This window comes from Zosterops lateralis (genome assembly GCF_965231275.1).
Source record: "Zosterops lateralis genome assembly, chromosome: 16".
Classification (NCBI taxonomy): Eukaryota; Metazoa; Chordata; class Aves; order Passeriformes; family Zosteropidae; genus Zosterops; species Zosterops lateralis.
In genome coordinates this window covers 8,816,295-8,839,107 of record NC_139776.1, presented here as the reverse complement: position 1 = coordinate 8,839,107, position 22,813 = coordinate 8,816,295, and the positions used below count along the sequence as shown (strand labels likewise).

Genomic DNA, 22,813 nt, shown 5'->3' with positions numbered 1-22,813 from the left:
GGAAAACTCAGAAATACACTGGCTTCATGGCATTTTTCATAGGTGTGGGGCTGCTTTTCTGTCTTTGGTGTTTATATATTTTTCTTCCTCATAGCCTTGTGTTGATTTACCTGAGTGCAGCACTTTGTCTTCATAATTTTGAGCTCAGCCTGCTCAGAAGTGGAAAAATGCAGAAACCCCTGTTTTACTCCCTGAGGAGGGGAATAGAGGCAAGCAGGTTAAATAGGAGTTGGCTTTGTAAACTACTCTGATAACAGAAAACCTGTGGCTGACACAGGACTGTCTACCTTACAAGAGCCCCAGCCACTGGATCATGGCATCAAATTTGCCATTTCTGACAATTCCATTCAGTGGAAGAGAAATAAAGTAAATTGGTTTTCTAATAGCAATTCTATTTGTGTTAGTATTTTAAGGTGGCTCTCAAATTAGTGATTGAGGGGAATTAATGTAGAACTATAACTTGCTTGAGCTCAGATACCTTTGCTCCAATTTTTGTAATACTCCTGTATATTCACTAATTTAAAAGAAAAGGCATACCACAATCTGAAATTATGCACAGTCTCCTCTTTCCTTGTTTTTCACTAGAGTTATCTGATTTTCTGTGAAGGGGAAAAAGAGGTGAGCTGCTGTATTTCTTTTGGAAGCCAAGCCCTGCATTCATGTATTTTACAGTGTTGATTTTATTTTTTTATTTTCTGGTACCTGATTGCTGCAAACAGCTGGAGTCAGCAAGAGCACTTTTGAGTGATGCTTGTGAGTGAATTGGACATATCTGTGCCATCCTGTATTAGCTGGAGGCAGGAAATGACTTTGATTCTTTTGTCTGTGGTAGAAGTTACTCCATAAAAGTGTCAGAGAGAAGCTCCACTGAAGGTGATGAGCCAAAGTTAATCCAATGTCAGGAAGCACATTCACTGCTGAACCAGGCTGTCAGGCTGCTCTCCTGGGCTGTGAAAAGGTGAGGGCCTTTGAAGTCCCATGTGTGTGAGCAAAATTTGCCTTTAAGCTAGGGAAATTGCAGATCAAATCTGAGTTTTAAGTCTAAGGCTGTCACCTTCTCCATGGCACACGTGAGCTTGTTCTCAAGTATCCAAGCAGTGAAAGTTGGCTTTTACTTGCAACCGTATTTTTTTAATCTGTACAGATGATAAAACCCTTTTCTTAGATTATCTGAAAGAACTCCAGGAGCTGTCGTTTTCTGTCCCTGACGGAATTACCTGGAGCTGCCCTGCAGTGCTGTGGATGACACAGTTGCCTCTTGCTGGTTTGGATCCCTCGTGTTCCCAGCATCCCAAATTGGGTGTGAGTTGTTGCTGTTGACAGGTGGCCTCGGAGGTGATGAGCTGTGTCACAGAGGAACTTCTTAAGAGTTCCACTGGTGCTCCCAAGGGGAAGTGGTGTATAATATGACAGGAGGAAAGTGCTCATTAGGGAAACAAAGTGAGCTTTAAGATGCTAGTTTTGTCACTGAAGCTGTAAACATCTAATAAAAGATACCATGGCTTGTGGTCATTGAGAGTTGCCCTTTGTTTTTGGATTTTGCAGGATTTTTGAAGAATTTGAAGCTATCAGAAAACAAGTTAGGTGGTAGTAATCAGACCCTATTTTTTTCATTTTGTTTGATTTTGCGGAGTGAGGGAAAAAGTGCATTTTCACCTTAGAACAAAGGTGGAAAAGGAGTCTGTAACTTCTGTGTGCCTTCCTACACAAACACCATGGTGGCTGTCCATTTAGGAGTGCCTGTTGGTGAAAGTTACTGCTTGAAATCTGCCTTGAATGTTCTTATGTGTTTTAGTGCTAACCAAGTGGCAAAAAGCTGTTACAGCACCACACATGCTTCTGACTTATCTAACAGGTGATGGTGGTCTCTTATTTGCAAGTTGGTGCTTAAAGAATTTTTAAATGTAGTGAAATTTGGGATTTAATATGGAGTTTTTCTTCTAAGTAATTAGGTCTTTAAAAAAAATAAATTAAGTAGCAATTGAAAGACGCTGCTATTACACGGCTGTCTAGTTGTCTGTGTGAAATAAGCTGGTGGCGTCTGTCCAGTCACAGGCAGATGTCCACATCACAAATCATCAGACTCCTTTTATAGAGCAGAGAAAATCAGCCCATGCTCTTTCAGTTCAAGCCAGGAGGGATACAGTGAGGAAACCTTGCATTTCTGCTCTGTTCCATCTGCATTTAAAGAAGAAAAACACACATATGCATCTCTTTCCAGAGAACTGTTCCAGCATCACTGAATAGGAGCAAATGTCCTCCCGGGAAAGCATAACTGGAAAGAGAAAAATTGTTGAGACAGATGTCCTCTTGTATAGATTAAGTATTTTTCTTTGAATAATCTGGTGGAACTTGCAGTTGTGCATGTTAATTCTCCTGGCTGACAGGTAGCTGGCTGGTGGGTTTTGTAAGCTCAGTTTGGTGTGATGGACAGATGAAAGGCACTGTTATGTTACACTTTGGTCCCTGCTACTGCTGCTAATTTTGACATGCCATTGTAAAACCCTTTACGTTTCATATATGAGAAGGTGTTAGATTAAGTGGTTGGCTAATGGGCATCTTTGTTCCAGTTACAAACTCATGGTCTCTTTCAGCACTTTTCCATTTACTGCCCTGACTGCTGTTTATGGCAGCAGTGGCAAGAGCTAAGGCTGCCAAATTTATTTTAAAGACCATGGTGTTTGGTGCCAACCCTAATCTCTCCTGGTGCCAAACTTGGCTCCAGCAGCAGTAGGTCTACATTGTTATTCTTGTGCTACACTTCCATTACATCATGGTGAAAGGAGGAAAAGAGATTTTAAAAATTTCAGTTATTCACATGCAGTATTCGCAGTGGGGAAAAGCAAGACGGAAAACAAAACTCCTGCAGTTCAAATGTCAGTGTCCCTCTGCACTTTGTTAAGTTATTTGAGGCCTGTTTAATATCATAAAATGGCACTTCCAGGAAGTGTTTTTCATTATCAGACCAGGCTTTGCAAAGGGAAACAGGGACATTTGTGTGTAATGGCATGATGTTGGTTGCATTTGTTTTATTTGGGGTTTTTACTACAGTGCTGTCCTGCAGAGCATCAGTGACTGGATGGCAGGATCTCTGAGATTCTTCTTTATTAATATCCTCTGCTTATCCCTGCAAAAATTCCTTCTCTCTGTCTTGAAAATAAACCTAACAGCCAACAGCTTTGGGAACTTGGGCCCAGGTTAACTTTCACCTGGTCTTAAAGAAAAAAGCTTCAGCCTGTTGTCCCTCCAAAACTTGTGGGAAATCAGACTTTTGCCCACCTGAACATACAAAGTGAATCATGCTGTCCCGTTTGTTATTCCCATGCTGTTACTTTAGCCTGACTTTCAAATACCCACAGAAAAAGAATATTAATGGAGTTAATATCAAGGAAAACATGCTCAGCATTTGCTCTGAGTAGATTCCTTTTCCCCTTGGCTGTTTCCACACTATTAATTGGCATGAGTAACAAAGCACATTTTGCACAAGCATTGCTTTTGATTATTGTCCTTTTGTCTCCTAACATCTCCAAGATGAGTAGCAATTATTACATTGTGCTACTTTGCTCACTGCTGTTGTGCTGTAGCTCATTAAAACAAGAAATCTGCTGCACTTTTATCTGTGAACTGCCATTGTCAGCCAACCCATTGAATCAGAGTGTCCCTTTTGAGTCTTCCAGTGTTAGATACATGAACAAAAAAATTGACATTTCAGTATTCCTACTGGTGAGGTAACCAACTTTCACTACAGAAATATTATTCATAATGACAGTTGATTTTTATTTTATTACGAGTCAAAAACTGAGGGAAAAGGTGGCTTTAGTTAGATCTGTGAAGAAGAGAAGGGAAGGATAATTTCTTGAAGTTAAGCTGAGTGATATCTTCTCTTCCAGGACTATTCTCTACTCTTCTCAAAGAAGGATTGTGACTAAGGGACTGTTTGAAGTTCATTAATTTGATTTATGTAACCACATATTGACTAAATCCAGACTGATAACCTGACTTACTTGGTATCTAAAAAGGGAATGCATATCAGAGTACAGTTGGATTTCCTCATCCAGGCCATGCATTTGGGAACCAGCTTCAGGGTTAAATGGTATTGAGTGAGCCCCTGCATTTGCAGTGCCTTTCATAGCAGCTACAATAGTGCTGGACAAGCTTTGCCTACAGCATTTGTGGACAAGAGTGTGTTAAGCAGCACCAAAAGGAGGGATCACAGAATGATCAACAGATAAACTTCGTGAACCTGTCATTTTCATTAATTGTAGCACTAATAGAGCAGTTCTGTTCAGAAGTGCCATAGCCAGATCACCATCACTGCTCTTTTATTGATAAGGAAAACGAGGCAGTCAGAGATTCTTCCAGCCTTCTGCACACACAACAGCTCTTTGCTGTCTTCTCTCTTGGAGAAAGTCTGACTTGAGGGATTTAACCAGGGAGAGAGTACGTCATTCTCACTCCAGCCTCACCTGCACTGTTATGCTAGACTTTTCCCTCACATCCAAAGTCCTTTTGCTAACTTACATTTCATAGTTCTTTTCCCATAGCTCTTTCTGAATTATTATTCCCCAAGTGCCCCTCCTTTACAGGCTGAGAACGGAGGTGCTGACACAGACCTGTTATAAAGGGGCAGCCCTACCTTTCTTAGTGAATTGCTGGAGCCATTGCAGGACTCTGACAGGTTTGAGAAGTAAATCAAAATGGTGAAGAAATTCTCATAGTCTGGGAATGGAGAGATTTTGGACCAAAAATGAGTGAGAGAACATGCCCTGAAGGACAGGTCTCGTGCCTCGCCTCCTCCTTGGCTGTCTTGTGTTCACGTTGGTCATTATTCATTGGCATGGATATCAATACTCCAGCAGTGTAACAGATTACACCTAAAGATTTCAGAGCACTTTCCAGCCCCTAAAAAGAGCTTAATTGGCAATTCATACTGTAGTTCCCAGTTTTACAGAGGCCTTAATGTGGTCCTGAAAAACTTGCCCAATCTCGTAGCAATTGGAAGGACTCAGTAATGTTACTGCAAGGTAGACTGCAGCCCTAGGGAAAATTATATATATATATATATATATATATATATAATTGGTACTGCAGTTTATTTAATACTGCAGTACCTGGAGGTCTCACAGAGAGTAGGACACCATTGCACTGGTGGATGCTTCACATGCATAAAGAGGAACACTTGTCCTGCAGCTTCTCTAGGGAAGACACACAAAGATCAGGAAGCAAAGTGGTGGCACAAAGGACTCACCCAGGAGTCTGCTGAGTTACTGGGGCAGAGCAGGGAGAAAACCCCAGGTTTTCTGAGTCTCAGAACAGGGTTTGATCTGCTGTTTCTCTATGACAGAATTAATCTCATTGTGTCCTCTATGAGAACTGTTCCCATGTGAGTGAGCACCACTTTTTCTTGCACAGTTACCTGTGGATTTTAGTAAGAGTTTTACTTCTCAAGCAGCATGAGCAAGTGTTTTCTAATACATTGATTTTTCTGTGGAAGTTTCATGGAATCATACAATGGCTTGGGTTGGAAGAGACCTTAAAGATCATCTTGTTCCAACCCCTCTGCCAGGGGCTGGGGCACCTTCCACTAGACCAGGTTGCTCACACTCTGAGGGTTGGGGCAGCTTCATGAATGGTGCATCACCACCTCTTGAATGAGGAGTTTGTTGTTAGGATGTGGGTGGTATAAATGTTCTAAACTTTCTGGAAAAGGTTTCCCCTTGGCACTCATTGCAGCTAGTGGCCAACTTTCCCTCCATTAAACTGTGCAGTGATAGAATTCCTGCTGCCCTGCAGCTCCAGCTGTGTGAGGTGCTTTCCCTCCTAAGTCCTCTGCAGCTTGTGATGGTTTTTCTTGTCCTGCTGCATTAAATGGAGTTCCAGGGAAGTTATTACTTGCCTCATTGAATAGTTAGTTGTACAAAAATGATTGCCTGGAAGTTGTTCTTCTCATGCCTCTGGAGGCTGGGCAGGTATGCCCCAGGCTTCACAGGTAAGCCAGGAAAGCAAGTTTTTATTTGTGATTTTCCACTGCTTTTGGAAGCAGATGTTTTTTTCTGTGATGTTTAGTGCTTTATTGTCTCTACTTCATCCTGGTATGGTAGAGCTGAAGTAGTTTCTGGATGCTTAATTTTTATTATGTAATTTTTTTAATATTGCAGTATATTGATGATGCAAATGTTTTACAAAATAAGGTCCTATGAACACACACAACTGAGAATGAGTTTTTTCCTGGTAAGACCAGAGTTTCATGGCCCAGCAAAGATGCGGCTCTTTATTCACCATGATGTGTGAGAAGAAAGCAGAAAACTGAGTGAGGGGAATAAACTCTAATTTCATACATTTATATTTATATATATTATATGTATATTTATGTTTCAGTATGTTTTTAGCCCTTGTGATTCTGAGGAGAAGGAGTAAAAAAATATTGTTCTTCAAAGCAGAAAGAGGTGCCTAAATAGTGACAAGTGTCATGAGCTGGACTCTGCAGCCCCTGGTGTGGGAAGCCCTGACTCAAAGCAGTTATTTTGCATTAAGGGCCCCAGTTCTGCAGCTGGAGCTGCTGGAGTGGTTTTCTGCAGTCACATACAGCCCTTGCATGCCTGGGGGTTTTGAATAGGAAGAGGTGTGATGGAATTAAAAAGCTCGTGAATGTCAAAGAGGAATGTGGAAGCTGAAAGAGATTATTTATGTACATTTGTGTGGATGGATACACATACAATTTTATATTCCAAATCACTGTAGGCTATAAGCTCATAGTGTTTCTTTATTAATGTATCCTGTTCTGTGTGGTACTTGCTTGTTCACAGTAAGAGAGCTGAGTAATTTTGTGCTTTGGAAAATAATATCTTTGCAAGGGTTGCTCCACTTAGCAAATAGATCCAACAGACCAAAAAAATGCATTGTGAAAAATTCTGGTTTCTCATTTTGACTTAGAATAAGTGAAATACTGTTGTTGAAATGAATTTTAGAAGACCCAATGACTCCAGCCACTGTCATGATGTATTTCTGGTCAGGCTGCCAGGCTGAAGGTCTGTGGTGTGAGCCCCATCATGAGCTCACTCAGATTTTCAAGCTGCCTCTCTCAGAGTGCTTTCAGAATAAATGGTGAAGGTACCTTGTCTTGGGTGTTTTTTCTTTAAATAAGACAGTCCTTTTCGTCAAAATGGAACTGATTCCCCTTTGCTGTGGACTGCTCAGCCAGAAAATGCTGCTGCTCCCTCTGCCCTGTCTTCCTTTAATCTCTTCCCATGTTAATCACAGGAAATGCAGGGTAATCCCAGCCCAGCTCAGCTCATCCCCCTTTTTCATCTCAGTCTACTCTGTGTCTGCAGGGGGGATCGGGAAAACAGCACCTGGAGAAGGCAGTAGTGAAGCCCTGCTAGGAGGAGGAAGAACATTTATTTATATGAAGACACCCTACTTTTTTTTTTTTTTACTATTATTATTATTATTATTATTTTTTAAATTAACAGGTCTGAGCCAAAAAAAGAAATAGTGTATTTAAAGAAAAATCAATGAAAAGCAGACTGGAATAGCAGGTGATGAAACCTGGCGAAGCAAGTCAATGCTTCTGGAAATTCAGGACTTCCAGGGAAACAAGGCGATTATTTGTGCCAATTCCAAGCACTGAAAAACCTTAAGGCTGACTTGCCTTCCAAAAAAGAAAAAAAAAAAAGTGAATGTGGCTCAAAAAATTCATGAGACAGGAATTTTCATCTGTTTTTCACTGTCTGGCCTATGGGTTAGAGCAAGACAGAAAACTTCCAGTGAAAGTAAAATTTTGATAAAAAAGACTGTCTCATTTAAAGAGAGAAAGACAAAACACAGAAACCATGTGGGGAAAGATTTTAAAGCTGATGGAATACTTTGGTTATTTTTGAACAATAGTGGTTTCAGAAGTGTGAAAGAATTGGTCTATTCTGTTATTTTTTCTCAGTTATTTTTCTTAAACTTGTTTGGAATTAACGCTTCTTTTTTCTTTCTTTCTTTTTTTTTAATAAAAGAGGCATTTGAAAATCTTAATGTTAACCCAGACAATTTTTTTTCCTTACCTATCACATAACTTTTGTCTTGTTTCTCTTGGTTTCATCCTTAGGCTGAGATAATACGTGCTGCAGCTCTGTACCCCCACCCCAGGGCTGGGAGCCATAGTGAGGAGTTCCTCTTTTCTTTTGTGTCTGAAACAGGCTGGGCAATGATAAATCCAGACAAGTCCTGCAGCTTTTATTTTGCAGTTACATCAGTAAAAAGCAGCTCTCGGGAGCATAAACAGCCTGAGGCGTCTGCCCTGCAGGTCACCTTGAAAGGATATCTTGTCATCAAGGCTGTGCTGTCAGTCCTGGACGTGAGCATTCGTGCCAGCCCAGCTTTAACTTTATGCCTGTTCAGGCTTTTCCTGCCTGCATCTATCAGATGTACTCGTGGATGGACTAAGACTCATTATAGGAGAGAAAATAGGGTCGTGGCTTTCACCTGCTGAAGCGTTTTTGAGCTTTTGAGAAATGGAACAAAGCATCTATTATAGATGGAGAGGAGAACGTCCAAACAGTGTGGGGAGGAATGTACTGACAGAGGAAATGAAATTACTTTCCTCTGCTTTTGAAATGTGTGGAGAGAAGCAGCCAAAATCTCCAGTGTGGGAGATTCCCTATGATTATACCATGTGGAAGGTGGCTGCAAGATAATACTGTTTTCTTTGCTTATGAATGATTCCTTTATTTTTGTACAGGAGCAAAGTAAAATTGGGAGCAGAATTTTGCTACCAAAAGTTCCTGGCAATGCTGCCTAAGCTGCTATGCTTCCCATGGAGTTAAAACAGTAGAAGTTTTAATTCCCAATGAAAATTAATGAGGCATAGCAGGTGCTTTTCAAAATTTTATTCATATGGGAGAAAAAATTAATCTTGTATTTCCTAGGAATGAATTAAACCCAAATTTTTAGGACTGGGATGGGATTTATTTGTTTTCTCTGAATCAGAGAGTGAGAAAGCCATCTTCAGATTTTTTTTGCTTGTGATTCACTTCTGAAATAAACTGGGGAAAATCAGGCTGCCATCTTTTTAATGATGAGTACCACTGGAGTAATAAAGTATTTCTTAGCAATCTGCACCATTTTTTAGGAGGGTAGAAAGATGAAAGCGGTTGATCAACTAATTAAAACCAGATAAAGTCACAGAAGCAAGACAAAAATGTTACTCTTGCAATTTGGCTGCAATCTCTGTCTCTACTCCTCCCCTTCCCAGCAGAGCTAAAAGCAGAAGACTTGGCTTGTACCACTCCTGCCTAGGGCTCTGTGTTGGCATATGCATATGTTTAGGAAGATCTAGTGGTTTAAGCTTGTATTTGGCCTCCATCCAGATACAAGGAAAAATTCTTGAGAAGATCATTGCATGGGATTGTTGCAGGGAGCATAAATTTCTGTATTTATCTCTCCCTTCATGGACAAACTTTGCAGTTTCTCACTCCCTTGAAGTAGTTGTCTTTTCCACTGTAAGATCTGGCAGGTTTTTTTTTTTCCCAAGGGGAGGAGTTCTGTCTTTTTCACCTGCAGGGCTCCTAACTCTTCAGTTCCTTCACTGATGACAGATGCAGAGCTCATTCTCCTTTTTTCCCACACCCATGCCAGCTTTCCCCCCAGCCCTGGGTCTTTTACTCCTGACTGTCCTTTCTGTTGCTCAGATGCCCTCCTGCAGACTGCTGTCATTTTGGGGAAAATATCCTGCTCTTCCTTGCTCATATTCCCCCTGAGATCTCTTAATCACTTGGCCATTGAGTTTACCCTGGTACCTGATACTACCCAGGTGTCTTATTTGCTGAAAGTGCCCTGAAAGTTCTTTGAACGTTTTTTGTACCACTCAGGTACGTTTTGAAGCCAGAATTCTGTCGTCTCACCCCAGAAATGGAGTGGAGATGAGTGAAAAGTGCAGACTCCAGGCACAAGTCCACTGCCTGCACAGGGAGGGTGGAAGTGCCCGTGGTCCTGAGCTGCTTTTAGTGAGTTGTGGGGAGGATGTTAATAAAAAGTGAGAGCAGACTGAGAGAGAATTTCAGTTCTGCCTGAGCGGCAGAGCTCCAGGCTCTGGAAGGAGACTCCTTGATCTGTTGCTGGTGCCTCCTGGCTTGTCAGCTGTGCTGGGCAGAGCTGTGGAGAGGTTCCATCTGCCCACAATGCCACAGTGGTTTTCCTGTTCCACCCTTTCAAAATACGATCCATGGAGCTCTCATCACCTTGCAGGCTCAGTCTGCACACAGGGTCCCTCCAGGCATTGGACACCCATTTTTGAGTACTGTGCTGGAGAGAGATGAGATCACTCAGGAGTTCGGTCTTCAGCACACATTTGACTGTCTTGACTTGGGGTCTGGAATCGCTGCCGTCAAAACATCACTGCAAAAGAATATGGGATTTGCCAGCTGCCCCAACACCTCAGTCAAAAATCTGAAACCTTAAATTGTTTAATCTGGCATTCCTAGATTCATAATGACTGAAAAAAAAATACATCTATTTCTATTTTTTTTTCCTTCCTAAATATTAGAAAAAACTTTTAATCTTTGTTTTTGGCAGGGATTTCGTGGGCTAACTTTCAGGGCAAAATACTGGGGTTTGAGTAGGGGATTCTAATGGAAAAGCTGAGCAACAAATTCACACAAGGTTCTTCTTAATTATAGAAGCCAAAAGCTCTTCCAGATGTCTGTCAGATGCTGGATGCTGCCATCACTGGTTTTAATAAAAGCTCGTATTCAGCAAACTTTATTACTGATTTACTGTAGGCTGCTTAAGCCAGAAAATGTTTTTTCTCTAAAAAGAAAACAAAGACCTGATATTTTCATCAGTTGCACTCCAGCATGTCATTTACTGTGCTAAATACCAGCCCTGTTCCATTATTTGATGATTTTCTGTAGCTTGCCATCATTAAAACTGGAATTTCAGAAACTCTTGTCAAGAGGTCCATAGGCAAGAAACGCACATGAATAAATCAGTAAATGGTGCGTGCAAAACAGGCAGAGCCACTCACAGCACTCATACGTGACATGCACAACCAGACAGGCACTTCTCTGAAAAGTTACCTGTTTGTACATGCAACTAATACATGCTCCAAACTAAAATGAGAGCTGAAAAAAACCACAGGAAAATGTTACAGAATAAATACAGGAAAATACGATGTGACTTTGTGAATACAAAAGTGAACAGAACAAAACCAGTAGAAAAATCATCAGGCAGAGAGTAGCTAATGAAATCTCTGAACAATGATGTAATTAAAGTGCATTAATCACTATAAAAGATCATTTCCCTTTAAACATCTGCTCCTGTTCACTTGGCAACAGCCTGGGCACTGTCATGAATGATGGGGGTTTGGATTATGCTGAAGGGCGTGTGTTATCTGAGAAACAAGGTGGAGCAGCCCCAGCTTGACAGGATCTGGGGCAGCAGTGCTTTCCCTCAGTTCAGGGATAGCACTAGGGAAGTAAGGGGAGAAGAGATGAAATGGTGATTGGAATGGAATGGAAAAGCTTGTATAAAATGGAACCCCACCTTCTCAGCCATGCAGACAAAATTTAATTGGGTGTCAGTGGATTTGAATGAACTAATTCCTCTGGGGAAAAAGCCCCCTGCCCACCCTGCTGTTTTTCAGAGAGCCTTAGGAGCCAGAGCTTGTTCTGCCCAACTGAGAAGCACCACAAAATTCTTCCTGAGCCCTTTCTCTGTGGCAGCCTGGCTGTGCCAGCAAGGGAGTGGGATGAGGCATTTCTGGGGAAGAAGCTCTGGCACAAGTTCAGAGTGCAGAATAAGGATTGTGACCATCCCTTGCTGCCCTGCAGTCTGTGCTTGGTACCAGATGGAGCAGAACTTCCTGCAGTGCTGTGGGGGCTGAGTGAAGCCTCTCATGAGCTGTGTTCTGAGTTGGGTGAGGAGTCGTGGATTGTTGTTTCAGCTCTGTCATTGGGCTGTGTGCCTTGGGTAGAATATTTTTACACCTGGGGAATATTTTTTGTGTCCTTGCACACATCTGACTCCTTGTTGCATTTCCACTCCGTTGGTGACGTGGGCACTGGCTGTGGGCACAGTTGTTGGCCCTGTGCATCTGCATTTTCAGTTTGTATCTAAGGCAGGGAGGGGGAGCCTGTTGTGATCCTCTTACAAGGACACATCTGAAGGTGGAACCCTTTGAGACCCACTAACAACAAAGATGCAGCTGCAGAGCAAGGCTGATTTTTTATGCTGCTCTCGTTTCCTTAGCAAATCTGCAGCAGGTAGCACTTGGGGACAAAAGGATGACACAAGTGTTGGATCCAGAGTACTGCTTTTCTACCACACTGGTCATTCATGAGGTCTCCTTCATGGCACATACTTGGGAAGCCTTTACCAGCCTCTGGGATTGAGGTTGTGTTGGTGATGAGATACCCACATGGATTTCCAAGGGAGGCAGACAGATCCCAGATCCCACCTGGAGAGAGGAGGATTGGGGTTGTGGACACTGTTCATGCCTATTTTGGATAGTTCTGTGAATTCACAGAGGGTTCATGTTTTTTCTGTCTGGGCAGCTGTTAGGTGAGAAAGTGAAACTGAATTTAGCTTCGGTCTTTGCTGTTTAGTTACAGGTGAAATGATCTGGTTTGTGCTCGTTCTTAACAATACTGGCCCTCCCTCACAAGGGCTCACAGACTTTATAAAAGGGATTGAGGAGGTTCAGATAAAAACTGTGCTTTTCTCTTTCTTAGAGCTGGTAAAGCCATACCGGGATATTTAAACAGAATATCAAAACAAACCTCTTGGCTTCTCCCAGGAGCGCATAGATTGGTATTGCAGAAGCCTGAAGGTTTCAGCTTTATGCGCTGCTTTCTTTAACTTAGGGATGTTTTAGGTGTGCTCTGGGTTGTTACCAGCCAGGTGCTGCCATGCCACCTGCTGCCTGCATAGTCCAGCTCAGGGAGGTGCCAGCCTGGAGCAGGGATGTGCCAGCTGCCTTGGCACGTTCAGAGACAAGGGAAGGGCAGCCTGAGCAAGCTGCAGCCAGGATCCACTCACCACCAAATTCCCTCTCCTCCATCTGCTCTTGCTCAGGCCCTGTTCTGTCCAAGAGCACAGTTATACTTTCCCCTAATAGCCCTAATTCCAGCCAGTGACTTCCAGGGAACTGAACTGAAGTTGTGCTCTGTGTGGCCGTGGAAAGCAAAGAACAGCATAGAACCTTTGAGTTCTCTGTTCTTCATCTGGTCTGGGCTTGAACCAAAAGCTGCAAGTTTAGTCTTGGAAAATTCAAATAGGTTTCCATTGCATGGTGTGTATTTAAAAAGAAATAAAGACAATGAATTGAGAAATTTAGCTCCAGGTTTTCCTTGCCCTGTGGGTTCTTCCAGACACAGGCATTGTTTGCACAGGGAGCAAGGGGAGAACATTGTGAGAGTAAAGGTTTCAAGGAGACCTGCCTTGCATAAAAGGAGTCGTGCAGGTATTGAATGTAACAGACCTTAATGTGCTCACCCCATTTTCTTCACCAAAATTTGCAGAAGTGTGTAAATCTGTGCACTTAATGACATATTTTTTACCCATCCAAAACATCCAACACTTCCAAGGGAAGCAGGCAGCTGGAAAAGGTCTAGAGCTGCAGGTATGCACATGAATTGAAAATGGTGATGTGTCCATGAATAGACCTATTGATTTTATACATAAGGTCTGAAATAATGATTTAGTCCTGCTTTCTGGACTGTTGATGTAATGCAGAGGTTGTAACCTTTCATGGTGGTATCACTCATGTGCACACATGAAGAGTTATGGTTTTTCTTCAGAGATGTAAGTCCTAGATGTGGCTAATGCAAAATTTTAGTTGCATCAGATGAGGTTGCTCATGTGAAAGGGACTGTCCTTGTATCACTGCCACCTAATGGCCAGGACATTGTAGTTGGGTGCCTGGTTTGGGTGTCCCCTGCAAAACTGATCCTGTCACCAGTACTAACTTTATTACCTGGTAAGACTCGATAATGATCTTAACTGCCCTCAGCTTCATTTTCAGCCTGTTACAGTCTGTTCTGCAGCCTCACTGGACAATGGTGTGTGTACTCTTGCTTTGATGGCATATGAGAGATCAGGAATTTAGTTTTTATATGGCAAAATCTGGAAAGAAAGGGAAATCATTAATCAGATGGGTGTAATCTCCAAGGAAGCAAGTACTGCATTTTAATTCAGCATTTCCCTTTGATGAAAACTTTAGTGAATGTTATTATGTGGAATTTATATGAAGCCTGGGTTTAGGTAATCAGCTTTAATATTTATACTCTTAGGAAAAAAATTGAATCATTAGTAAGCATGCATAATTAATGAATAAATTGTATTTTTCCTTTGTTTTCCTTCAGGTATAAGGAAATGCTAGATCTAGTGATATCACCCAGTCTGACTGTAAATAGAGAGTGCCCTGACAGACTGAAGCTTAACCTTTCTCACATTTATGCCACGGCTCCAGATGACATAGAAGGTAGGCTGCTCTTCTGCTTGCTGTTTGCTGCTTTACCATAACATGTATGAATGTGTGTAATCAGAGGGAGCTGGCCACTGCAAGGCCTCTCTTCTGGCAATTAGTTCTTCAGTTTAGTGAGCAACTGAGATTTTTGAGTTGTTTTTCTTCTTTGTAGACTCACCACTTGTGGTTGAATCCTTTATTTCCACAATGGCTTGAAATGCAAATGGAATAGAAATATTTCATATGTAATTATATATCTGTGTACAGTTGGTGCCTGCATTTACACACATGCACGTGTAGATTTTTGTTCCACAGGAAGAGCTGCAGGTGTAAACCATATTTTGTGCAGACCTGGTAGTTTTTGCTGGAGCCCCAGTGGTGGTGTGAACGTGAGCCCTGGGCTTTGCTGGCTGTGCTGCTGTTAAGGTGGGGGCCCTGGGAGCTCCCAGGCCCAGAAATGTATTGAGCAGCCTGAAAACCTCTTGCCAAAGCAGTTCTGTGCCCCAGTTTGCATCGCTCTGAGACCACTGCTGCCATCCCCACATGGTTAGCCCTGCTGGTCTCTGCTCTGGAGTTTCACATTTGGCAGGTATCAGGGACAAATTCTTTCAGTGGTTGAGGCTCTGATGGAAATTTATCTGCTCTCCTCCTTCTCCCCCCCCCCCCCGCCCCATCATACTGTTCAAGTGAAGGAAACAGAAGAATGTTAAATCTGCTAAAAAAATTATTGGCAAGTGATGCAGCTGAACTAGTTCTTGCTAGTACAATCCCAGCTATTGTTTGCTGCGGTCAGGATCTGTCAGCCTTCCTGTTAGAGGGGAGTTAGGAAAAGGCACTGGCTATTATGTTTTAGTAGTATGTTTAACCCTTCATTTATAGGCTCTTAGAAGCCCAGGAGATGTTTTGTTTGCATGTTTGCTCAGGCATTAGGAATTGCGTGGTTAAATCACGCCCATTGTGACTGCCTATTTGCGAGAGCAGTAGAAGGAATAACAGCCTAAAGGAAACATCCTTTTAAATGTTCCCTGTTTGCAGAAAAGATTAGAGCTAGAAATGATTTTTAGGTACATCATTTTGTAAACGTCTTGGTGCAGGAACTGTTTTTTGTTATGTGATATAAACAAGAGCCAGCACAGGAGCTGTACTGTGGGACACCAGTTTGCCAGTGACAGCCCTCGTTGATTTGTTTCTTATAGAAATATTTTGGTGTTTTTTCTACAGAATGATCCCCTGTGCTACCAAGATTGTGCTGTTTCCCTTGAAAATACTTCTGGTTAATTTGAAGAACAGGAAAATACTTGTGTGTTTGACAATTCTCAGACTGACAGAGCCCTTAATGTAATAAATGCACTCCAATTTATGCTCTGTATTGCACATAAAGTATTAAATTTAGCAAGTCTAGTCATAGTACTTATTCATTTAGATGTCCATGTAGCTGTCTGGCCTGTTGATTTCATGGGTGCTTGTCATGAGATGTGCAGTTATATCAGTATAATTTTCAAGTGCACATTTTGCCTGTAGGATCAGTTTTGCCTTTTCTTGTCAGTGACAGTAGCATATTGCATATTCACACACAGTAAATTCCTGCTTGGCATTCTTGGCAAACTTATTTGTTCTGTACCAAAATGAAAAATTTGAAGCTGTAGTATTTTTCAAAGAGAAAAGAAATTAGGCTTGTGCTCAAACTATTCTGCTGGGTTTTTTTGATGTAAAAGCCATTAAGAATTAAAGACATTAACTGTAAAAAGTCTATTTCTTCAATGCAGTTCTGTTTGGTAATGAGGGACAGACAGAAATGGTGTAGTTCTTGTTTTCACAGTTGAAAATCTAATTTTCTAAACTGTTGTCTTTCAGGTAAGTCAAAGCAAATTTTTCATGGTGATTTTGAAGGTGACTCAGGTAAGCCCAGTTTTGGATTTAAACTCTGTTTTTCCTGTGGATGTGTAAGTGAATAGATGCATGTCTATCACATTATCCTTTGTCAATATGTGCATTTGTATAACACTGTCCTTTGACAGTATTTTAAAATCAACCTCCCTGCCTGTTGCTTGGGAAATGGGTTACTGTACCACATTTTATAGGTACAGAAAGCAAGGTAGGGTTGCAGATGGGTTTTACTTTTCTAAGATGTTGGAGGGTTGCAGGGGTTTGAAGAAAGACTCTTTCTGGTTTATTTCTGTCAGTGATTAGAGTGCTCCTGTTAGTGATTAAGCCTGTATAGGTTTCACATTAATTACATAAATTAACTTTCTAAAAAAAAGAATGATACCAAGTAATCAATATTTTTAGTAAGGACTCACGATGATGCAATTTTTATTGAAATTTAGTCTAAAGAGTTACCAGATGAAATGGCAGGATTTTTAAAAATAGTTTGGTGTAATCTCTGTGTTAGAGTGTAAAATGATTAAGCCATGTAAAATGTTGTGGAAAAGGGTTGTGTGTGAAAAAACAGTTTCAAGAGAGATCTAAATCAGGACAAACAAACATTTCAGATGTGAGCATGTTGGATCTTTCTGGTTATTCTGTCCATGTTTACAGCACAAGTTACCCAAACCCATAGGACTATTTGCATTTATTTAGACTTTATGTGTATTTGCATATTTCATTAAATGAAAAATGGTTTAAATGTTTCATTTGCCAGCTGACCAATGTGTGAACAAAGGAAGTTGTGCTGTTTTGGTCACTGAAGGTGGGTGGAGAAGCCATGTGCAGTGAGTCTGGTGTGGGCATTGATGCAGCCAGGAGACACAGAGGCTGAATCAGTTGTGCCTTGTCATTATTGATCATTGTGAGAATGTTTTGGCATTTATAGTGCTGAATTAATGGCAGCTCCAGCTGCCAGGAGCTGAGAAGTAGAGTTTGGATGGCACTGTGAAGGCAACCTGCAAACTGTACATGGTGGTATTTTGGTATGATGTTTTCAGTATAACTTGCAGGCAACTTGCATGTTTTAATTTAGCTCTGTTTGTTTGTTTTTAGGTTTTAGTTAGGTAAATGTAAATTTATCTCTGAATAAAGCTGGTGGCACATTTTTCTTTGGTAATGTTACAGCACACAACTGTTTGGTCCATTAGAAAGCATCTTGCACATATAATTTGTGTGATAGGTTTTCTACTGTTTTAATTTTTTGATTGCTGATAGTTCAATAAGGTATGCTATAGTTAACTCAAAAAAATCAAATTAAGGAGATTTATGATGTTGTATTTTTAATATTTACTACTATTTGATATTTTAATGGACATTAAAAAAAGTGAGTCATGGTCTAGGAGAGTACCAAAAAAAGCAAAAGATCAAAATGTGCAGTGAGCTTAAATCACTTCAGCAATCATAGTATTGGCTTTTATAGCCTTTAGCATATGAGTCATTGCTTCAAAGCCCAGCTTCACGACTGATATCAGTCCCATGAGAAGAAGAAACTGGTAGTTCAATCAACTGGTATTACCCTCAATTAAAAACTAAATCTATATTTGTTGTTAAGCAGAGAGTATCTTACCTGCCTCAGTTTGGGACTGTTAACTAAAAAATAAAAAAGTCTCTTGATTCTTGTGTATTTTTCTCAAACCATCAGTGGTAAAAACAATTTTATCAGCTTGGCCATAGAACAGAACATGATGAAAATCTAAGACGCTTTAATTTTGTTTTCCAGGCAGCAGCAAAGCAGCACCGCAGTGTCCTCTCCATCTGTACACCACAAAGTGAGTGCTCATGCCAAGTGCTGTAATTTAAAATCCGTGTTTTGCTGAACAGCCATTTTGTGCAGACTTCTGTCACCTTAAAAAACATCTGCCCTAAGCCCATCCACCTGTTCCCCCGCACGTCTCTGGCACAGTGAAGTAGCTGGTTCTTAATCTTCTTGGATATGCAGTGAAATAGGGTTTGAGGTGCGATGAATTGTGTTTTTGTACCCCTGGGTATCCAGACCTTATCAGTTTGGATATTGTTGTGTTTATGGGTGACCACAGAGGGGATGTGTCGAAATGTCTGAGGTTTCCCATCTCACTCACTTGTTCAGCAAACTCAAAATGAAACATGAAGAATCAGTGTTGATTTTATTTTCTTTTTTAAACTTGCATATATTTTGCAGTGTCTTAAAGTCGCCACGCTTAATCCGGTAGTTCATAAAACAAACTTCTGCTTCAGTCCAGTCAATTCCCAAAATAGTCAGCATCCTGTGTTGAATGTTATTTTAGCAAGATGCCTAAGACTGTTCTGCTTGTGCTCTAGAAGATCACGTACAGTAACTATTGCCTTAAACCCTTCTGTTTTCTTGTTCTGAACAGACATTACCCCCATATAGTGACAGTCCCGTCCTTCCCCAGCATGGCCGCCTATGGACAGGCTCAGTACAGCACAGGAATCCAGCAGGCTGCTGCCTACACTGCCTATCCTCCCCCAGGGCAGCCCTACGGGATCCCCTCCTACAGTGAGTACTCCACACTCCTGGTGCCTGTTTTGAGGTCTTTAAGCCTTGGAGTGAAGTGTCATTTATGTCTCAGCAATGTTGTCTTCTTAGGCTTAGAGGAAAGTCTGAGTTTAAAAATGTTAGTTTTATTTTGAACTGTATCAGGTTTAAACATATCAGCTCTTCATATCATGGATTATGTTTTTGCAGGCTAGGTAAGTTTGGAGCCAGTCAGTAGCAGACTATGAGATATTCAGTTTCAGTAGGATGTGCCATGTAGGAGTAGTAGCTCGTGAGTGTTCCCATGATTCACTGTCAAGACAAAGTAGAGTAAATATGATATTTATAAAAACTACACTTTTCCATTCTTGATTCTTCCTGAAGTTTCAATAACACAGACTACTTTGAGAAAATTTTTGTGTATATTATTACAGAAGGACCAAAATGCAGAGCAGAATACAGCATGGGTGAGATGCAACAGAGTACCTTGGTCTTGAAAGACAGTTTGTGTTTAAATGGACAGTCACTGGCTGTATGTGCAGTCCACATTTCTAACCCCAGCTGGCTTTGTTCCTGCTGCTCTGCCCAGCCTTGCCAACAGCTGTGGGGAGACAGTGCTGGGCAGGAGCAGCTGGGGGGTTCACACAGGGAATAATTAAACCAGCATTCCTGACAGGGGAATGCCTGATAAACCAAGCCTTGAGTGTCCTCAAGCTCTGCATGGGAATACTGAGCTCCTGAGGAAGTTCTTTCCACTCCCGAAGACCAAAGGGATGTTGCTCTTGTTTAGGTACAGCTCTTTAACAGAAAGCTTTGGGCTTCTTACTTCTGGCTGCCCCCATAAGGGCTGAGTCTTGCACCATTAAAATGGCTTTATGGTTTTGTTTCCACTCCTATTTTCTCTTGTGCTCTTAAACACTTGGCAAATACAGTATCTCTTCCCAACAAGAAGTTTTTATACAGACAAAGCTTTTACTGAAGGGAAATTTGGTGCAGCACTCTGGCAGGCTGGGGAAGTGGCCTTGACAGAGCCAAAGCTCTACCAGGATGATGAGAGGAATGTTTTGAGACCCTTTCCTGGAGCTATTTGTGTGTTTGCATCAGCTGGCTGACTTCCAGGGAAAACTCTGAACAGTTGTCCTGTTGGAGCAGGTGAAAGCAAAGCCATTTGCTACTGCCTAGAGGCTTTAGGGCATGCATGTGTCAGGCCCATATGCTGCTTATAAATCCTGTGGGTGACCTCTTAGCATCCTCCAGCAGTGCTTTCCCTCCCCCAGCCCCTACACCCTCTCTAAGATACTCAGCACAGCACATGAAAAACTCCACCTGGCTGACAACCAAGAACAATGAAGCAGTATTGTTTTTAGGCACAAAAAATAAAACTGGGCCAGCTTCTAGACAAAACAAAACATTATGTGGAAATTAATTTGGTGCTAAGTTATTTTGCTGTCTGACAACAATTTTTAGGCTTCCAAAGAGGCCCGTTCACTGAAGATTAATTGTAACTGGGGTGGGTGGGTTGAATGCTGGGCTGGGGAGTGCTGATGGAATAGAAAAGCACGGGGTGTTGGGAAGAGGAGCTTCTCCACACACTTCTCTTCCCCAGCAGTGATGAAGCCACACAATTGCAGCAGCACTTGTCCCCTCACTGTCCAAATAAACTTCCTGCCTTTCACGGTCATCCTGTTATGAGTTTGTGCTCAAACTGCATCTCAGTTCTTCTCACCTAAAACTATAATAAGTGATTTTTATTAGACAAACCATTATGTGGGAGAACTTACTCCAAACCTGAGCAAGCACAGACTTGCTGTTTCTAGTTAAGCTAGAAAGGAGCATGTTTGGGGAAAGACACCTGAATTCAACTTGTCTACAAGTTTGCCTACAAGTGCTAAAAGATGGCAGCAGCATGGAAAGTGTAAATCCAAGGCCCAAACATCAGCAGGGTCTCTGTTTAATCCCAGCACCCAGGGAGTATCCAATGGCCATCTTTTGTTGTGCAAATAGGATGCAAAGGAGGGAAGGATCACGCCCAAAGGGTTCATAATATGTTGCACCTTTGAGCTGTTTATTTTAATAATACAGCTGTACAATCTCAGAATAAAATATCAACTCCTTTCATTACCAGCAAGGGTTTCATCTTGCAATGTTTAATTCAGCTATTGCCGTTCCCCCTGTAAATTGTCAGTTTAATTGCCTGGTTTTAGAAATGAAAAGATTTTTGTGGCTTCAGGGCTTACCTGTTGTTCCTGAACTGTGCAACTGAGTAGATGATAACCCTCCTGTAGGACTTGCCAATAGATGTTTTGGTACTAAAGCTGAAAATACAGTGCAAGTAAAAAATAACTCTTTTGAGAACACAAATCTTGAGGTTATTTTGCTGAAGGTCCTGTTCCATTGTTAATAATTGCTTGCAACTGTTAAGTCTTCAGAAAGTTTGTGTCAGTGAGTTTCTTCAATTCTATAACAAAACTATGTATTCAGAAATTGTTTTTGAAAACAATATTATTCATGGCTGTTTACCATCTTAGCCAAAGTGCATTTGAGTGTGGGTATAGGAGGTAGCTGACTCAAATAAATTTGTGATTAATTTGTTTGGCTGTTCGGAGACCTGTTTGGGTAATGCAAATAATTAAACATATATATAGATATATAAAATATGTGTATGTATGTAAAAGAAAGTGTGAAAAAAAAAAAAAAGAGTTTATTAGGTTAAAATCCAGCTGAAAATTTGTTAATTCCAACACTTGCTTTTTTTACATCTTTATATGCCAAGCACTCACATTTTGCTCTTGGTTCCCCCTGTGCACCCCAAAGGCATTAAGACAGAGGACAGCCTGAGCCACTCTCCAGGACAGAGTGGATTTCTCAGCTATGGCTCCAGCTTCAGCACCCCGGCAGCAGGACAGGCTCCCTACACGTACCAGATGCACGGTGAGTGCAGGGTGGGCTCTGGGCACTCACACTCACAGCCCTACAGCTCTGTGCTGCACCAATTCTCCTCCTGCAATTGCTGTGGGGAGCTTGTAGGTGCAGGCAGTTCAGCACAGGGAAGAAGGTAAGTGTCTGCTGGATCTGTTTTGCTCATCAAGGCATTGATTTCTGGCTGAGGGACTGGACTTAATAGAATTGTTCACCTATGATCAATATGAGCTTTGTCTTTCTGCAGAAACTGTGTTTTCTTTTTCTTAATTAGTTCTATGACTGCATACCTGGGATTGTTGTGTTGGTGTGTGAATTCCTGCATTCTGATGGAAGCAAAACAAAGGTGGTTTTACACTTCATGCAAACAGTCCTGTCAGTATTAAACTTCTTTCTCCCTTATTCTGACCTGAACAAACTGCTCTGTGCTTAAATTGCTGCATATTCTCCCTACTATTATTTTTTGAACTGCTGATACTTTGATACTAAGAGAAATGATAGTGACTCTGCTTGAGGAGAGATGAATGCACACAAGGATAAAGCTCTATGTTGGCTTTGCCCATCCCTCTGAGATTTTCCAAGGCTTGGAAAACCAGAGGAATTGCACAGCTTTCCCAAACTCTTGTGGAAATTGTGGAAGGGGAGAGAAATCACATCTACCACTTTGCTTTTTGATATTGTTGAGGGTTTTATGCAAAAAGCCTGTTTGTGACATAATTAGCTGTCCCCATTGCAAAGTTGTCTTTTAGTTCTCTTAATTCTTCTCAATCCTGAAAGTGAAAGATGGACATACAAATCCACTTTTATTTCAAGTCTGAGAGCAACTAAAATCCTGAACAGTTGCAAAAAACAGGGAAAACAAGGTAAAATCCATTTTATTCCAGATATTATCTAAGAAAGGTGAAGACTAAGAGTTGACCCTTGGCTGAGACTTCACCTGCTAGTTTTGTCAGAGCACGTTCTCTCTAACATTAAGGTGGATTTTGGAGCTTGAATACCTCATAGGACATGCTGAAGGCACCTGTGTTGGATGTGGCACC

General features: G+C 41.4%; 1 protein-coding gene across 2 annotated transcripts in view; it reads left to right on the top strand.

Annotated features, from left to right (window-relative positions):
• The window catches only part of EYA2 (EYA transcriptional coactivator and phosphatase 2), a gene marked incomplete at its 5' end in the record, with an annotated part of 85,849 nt that overhangs the window by 22,978 nt on the left and 40,058 nt on the right, over nt 1–22,813 (top strand). The window contains 5 exons of one of the 2 annotated variants that reach the window (XM_083873555.1): nt 14,349–14,467; nt 17,094–17,141; nt 18,099–18,147; nt 18,733–18,875; nt 21,669–21,785. In XM_083873555.1, the coding sequence (XP_083729681.1) occupies nt 14,349–14,467; nt 17,094–17,141; nt 18,099–18,147; nt 18,733–18,875; nt 21,669–21,785 (476 nt within the window). The remainder of the gene's footprint in view (nt 1–14,348; nt 14,468–17,093; nt 17,142–18,098; nt 18,148–18,732; nt 18,876–21,668; nt 21,786–22,813) is intronic. The other variant, XM_083873556.1, reaches the window with a different exon arrangement.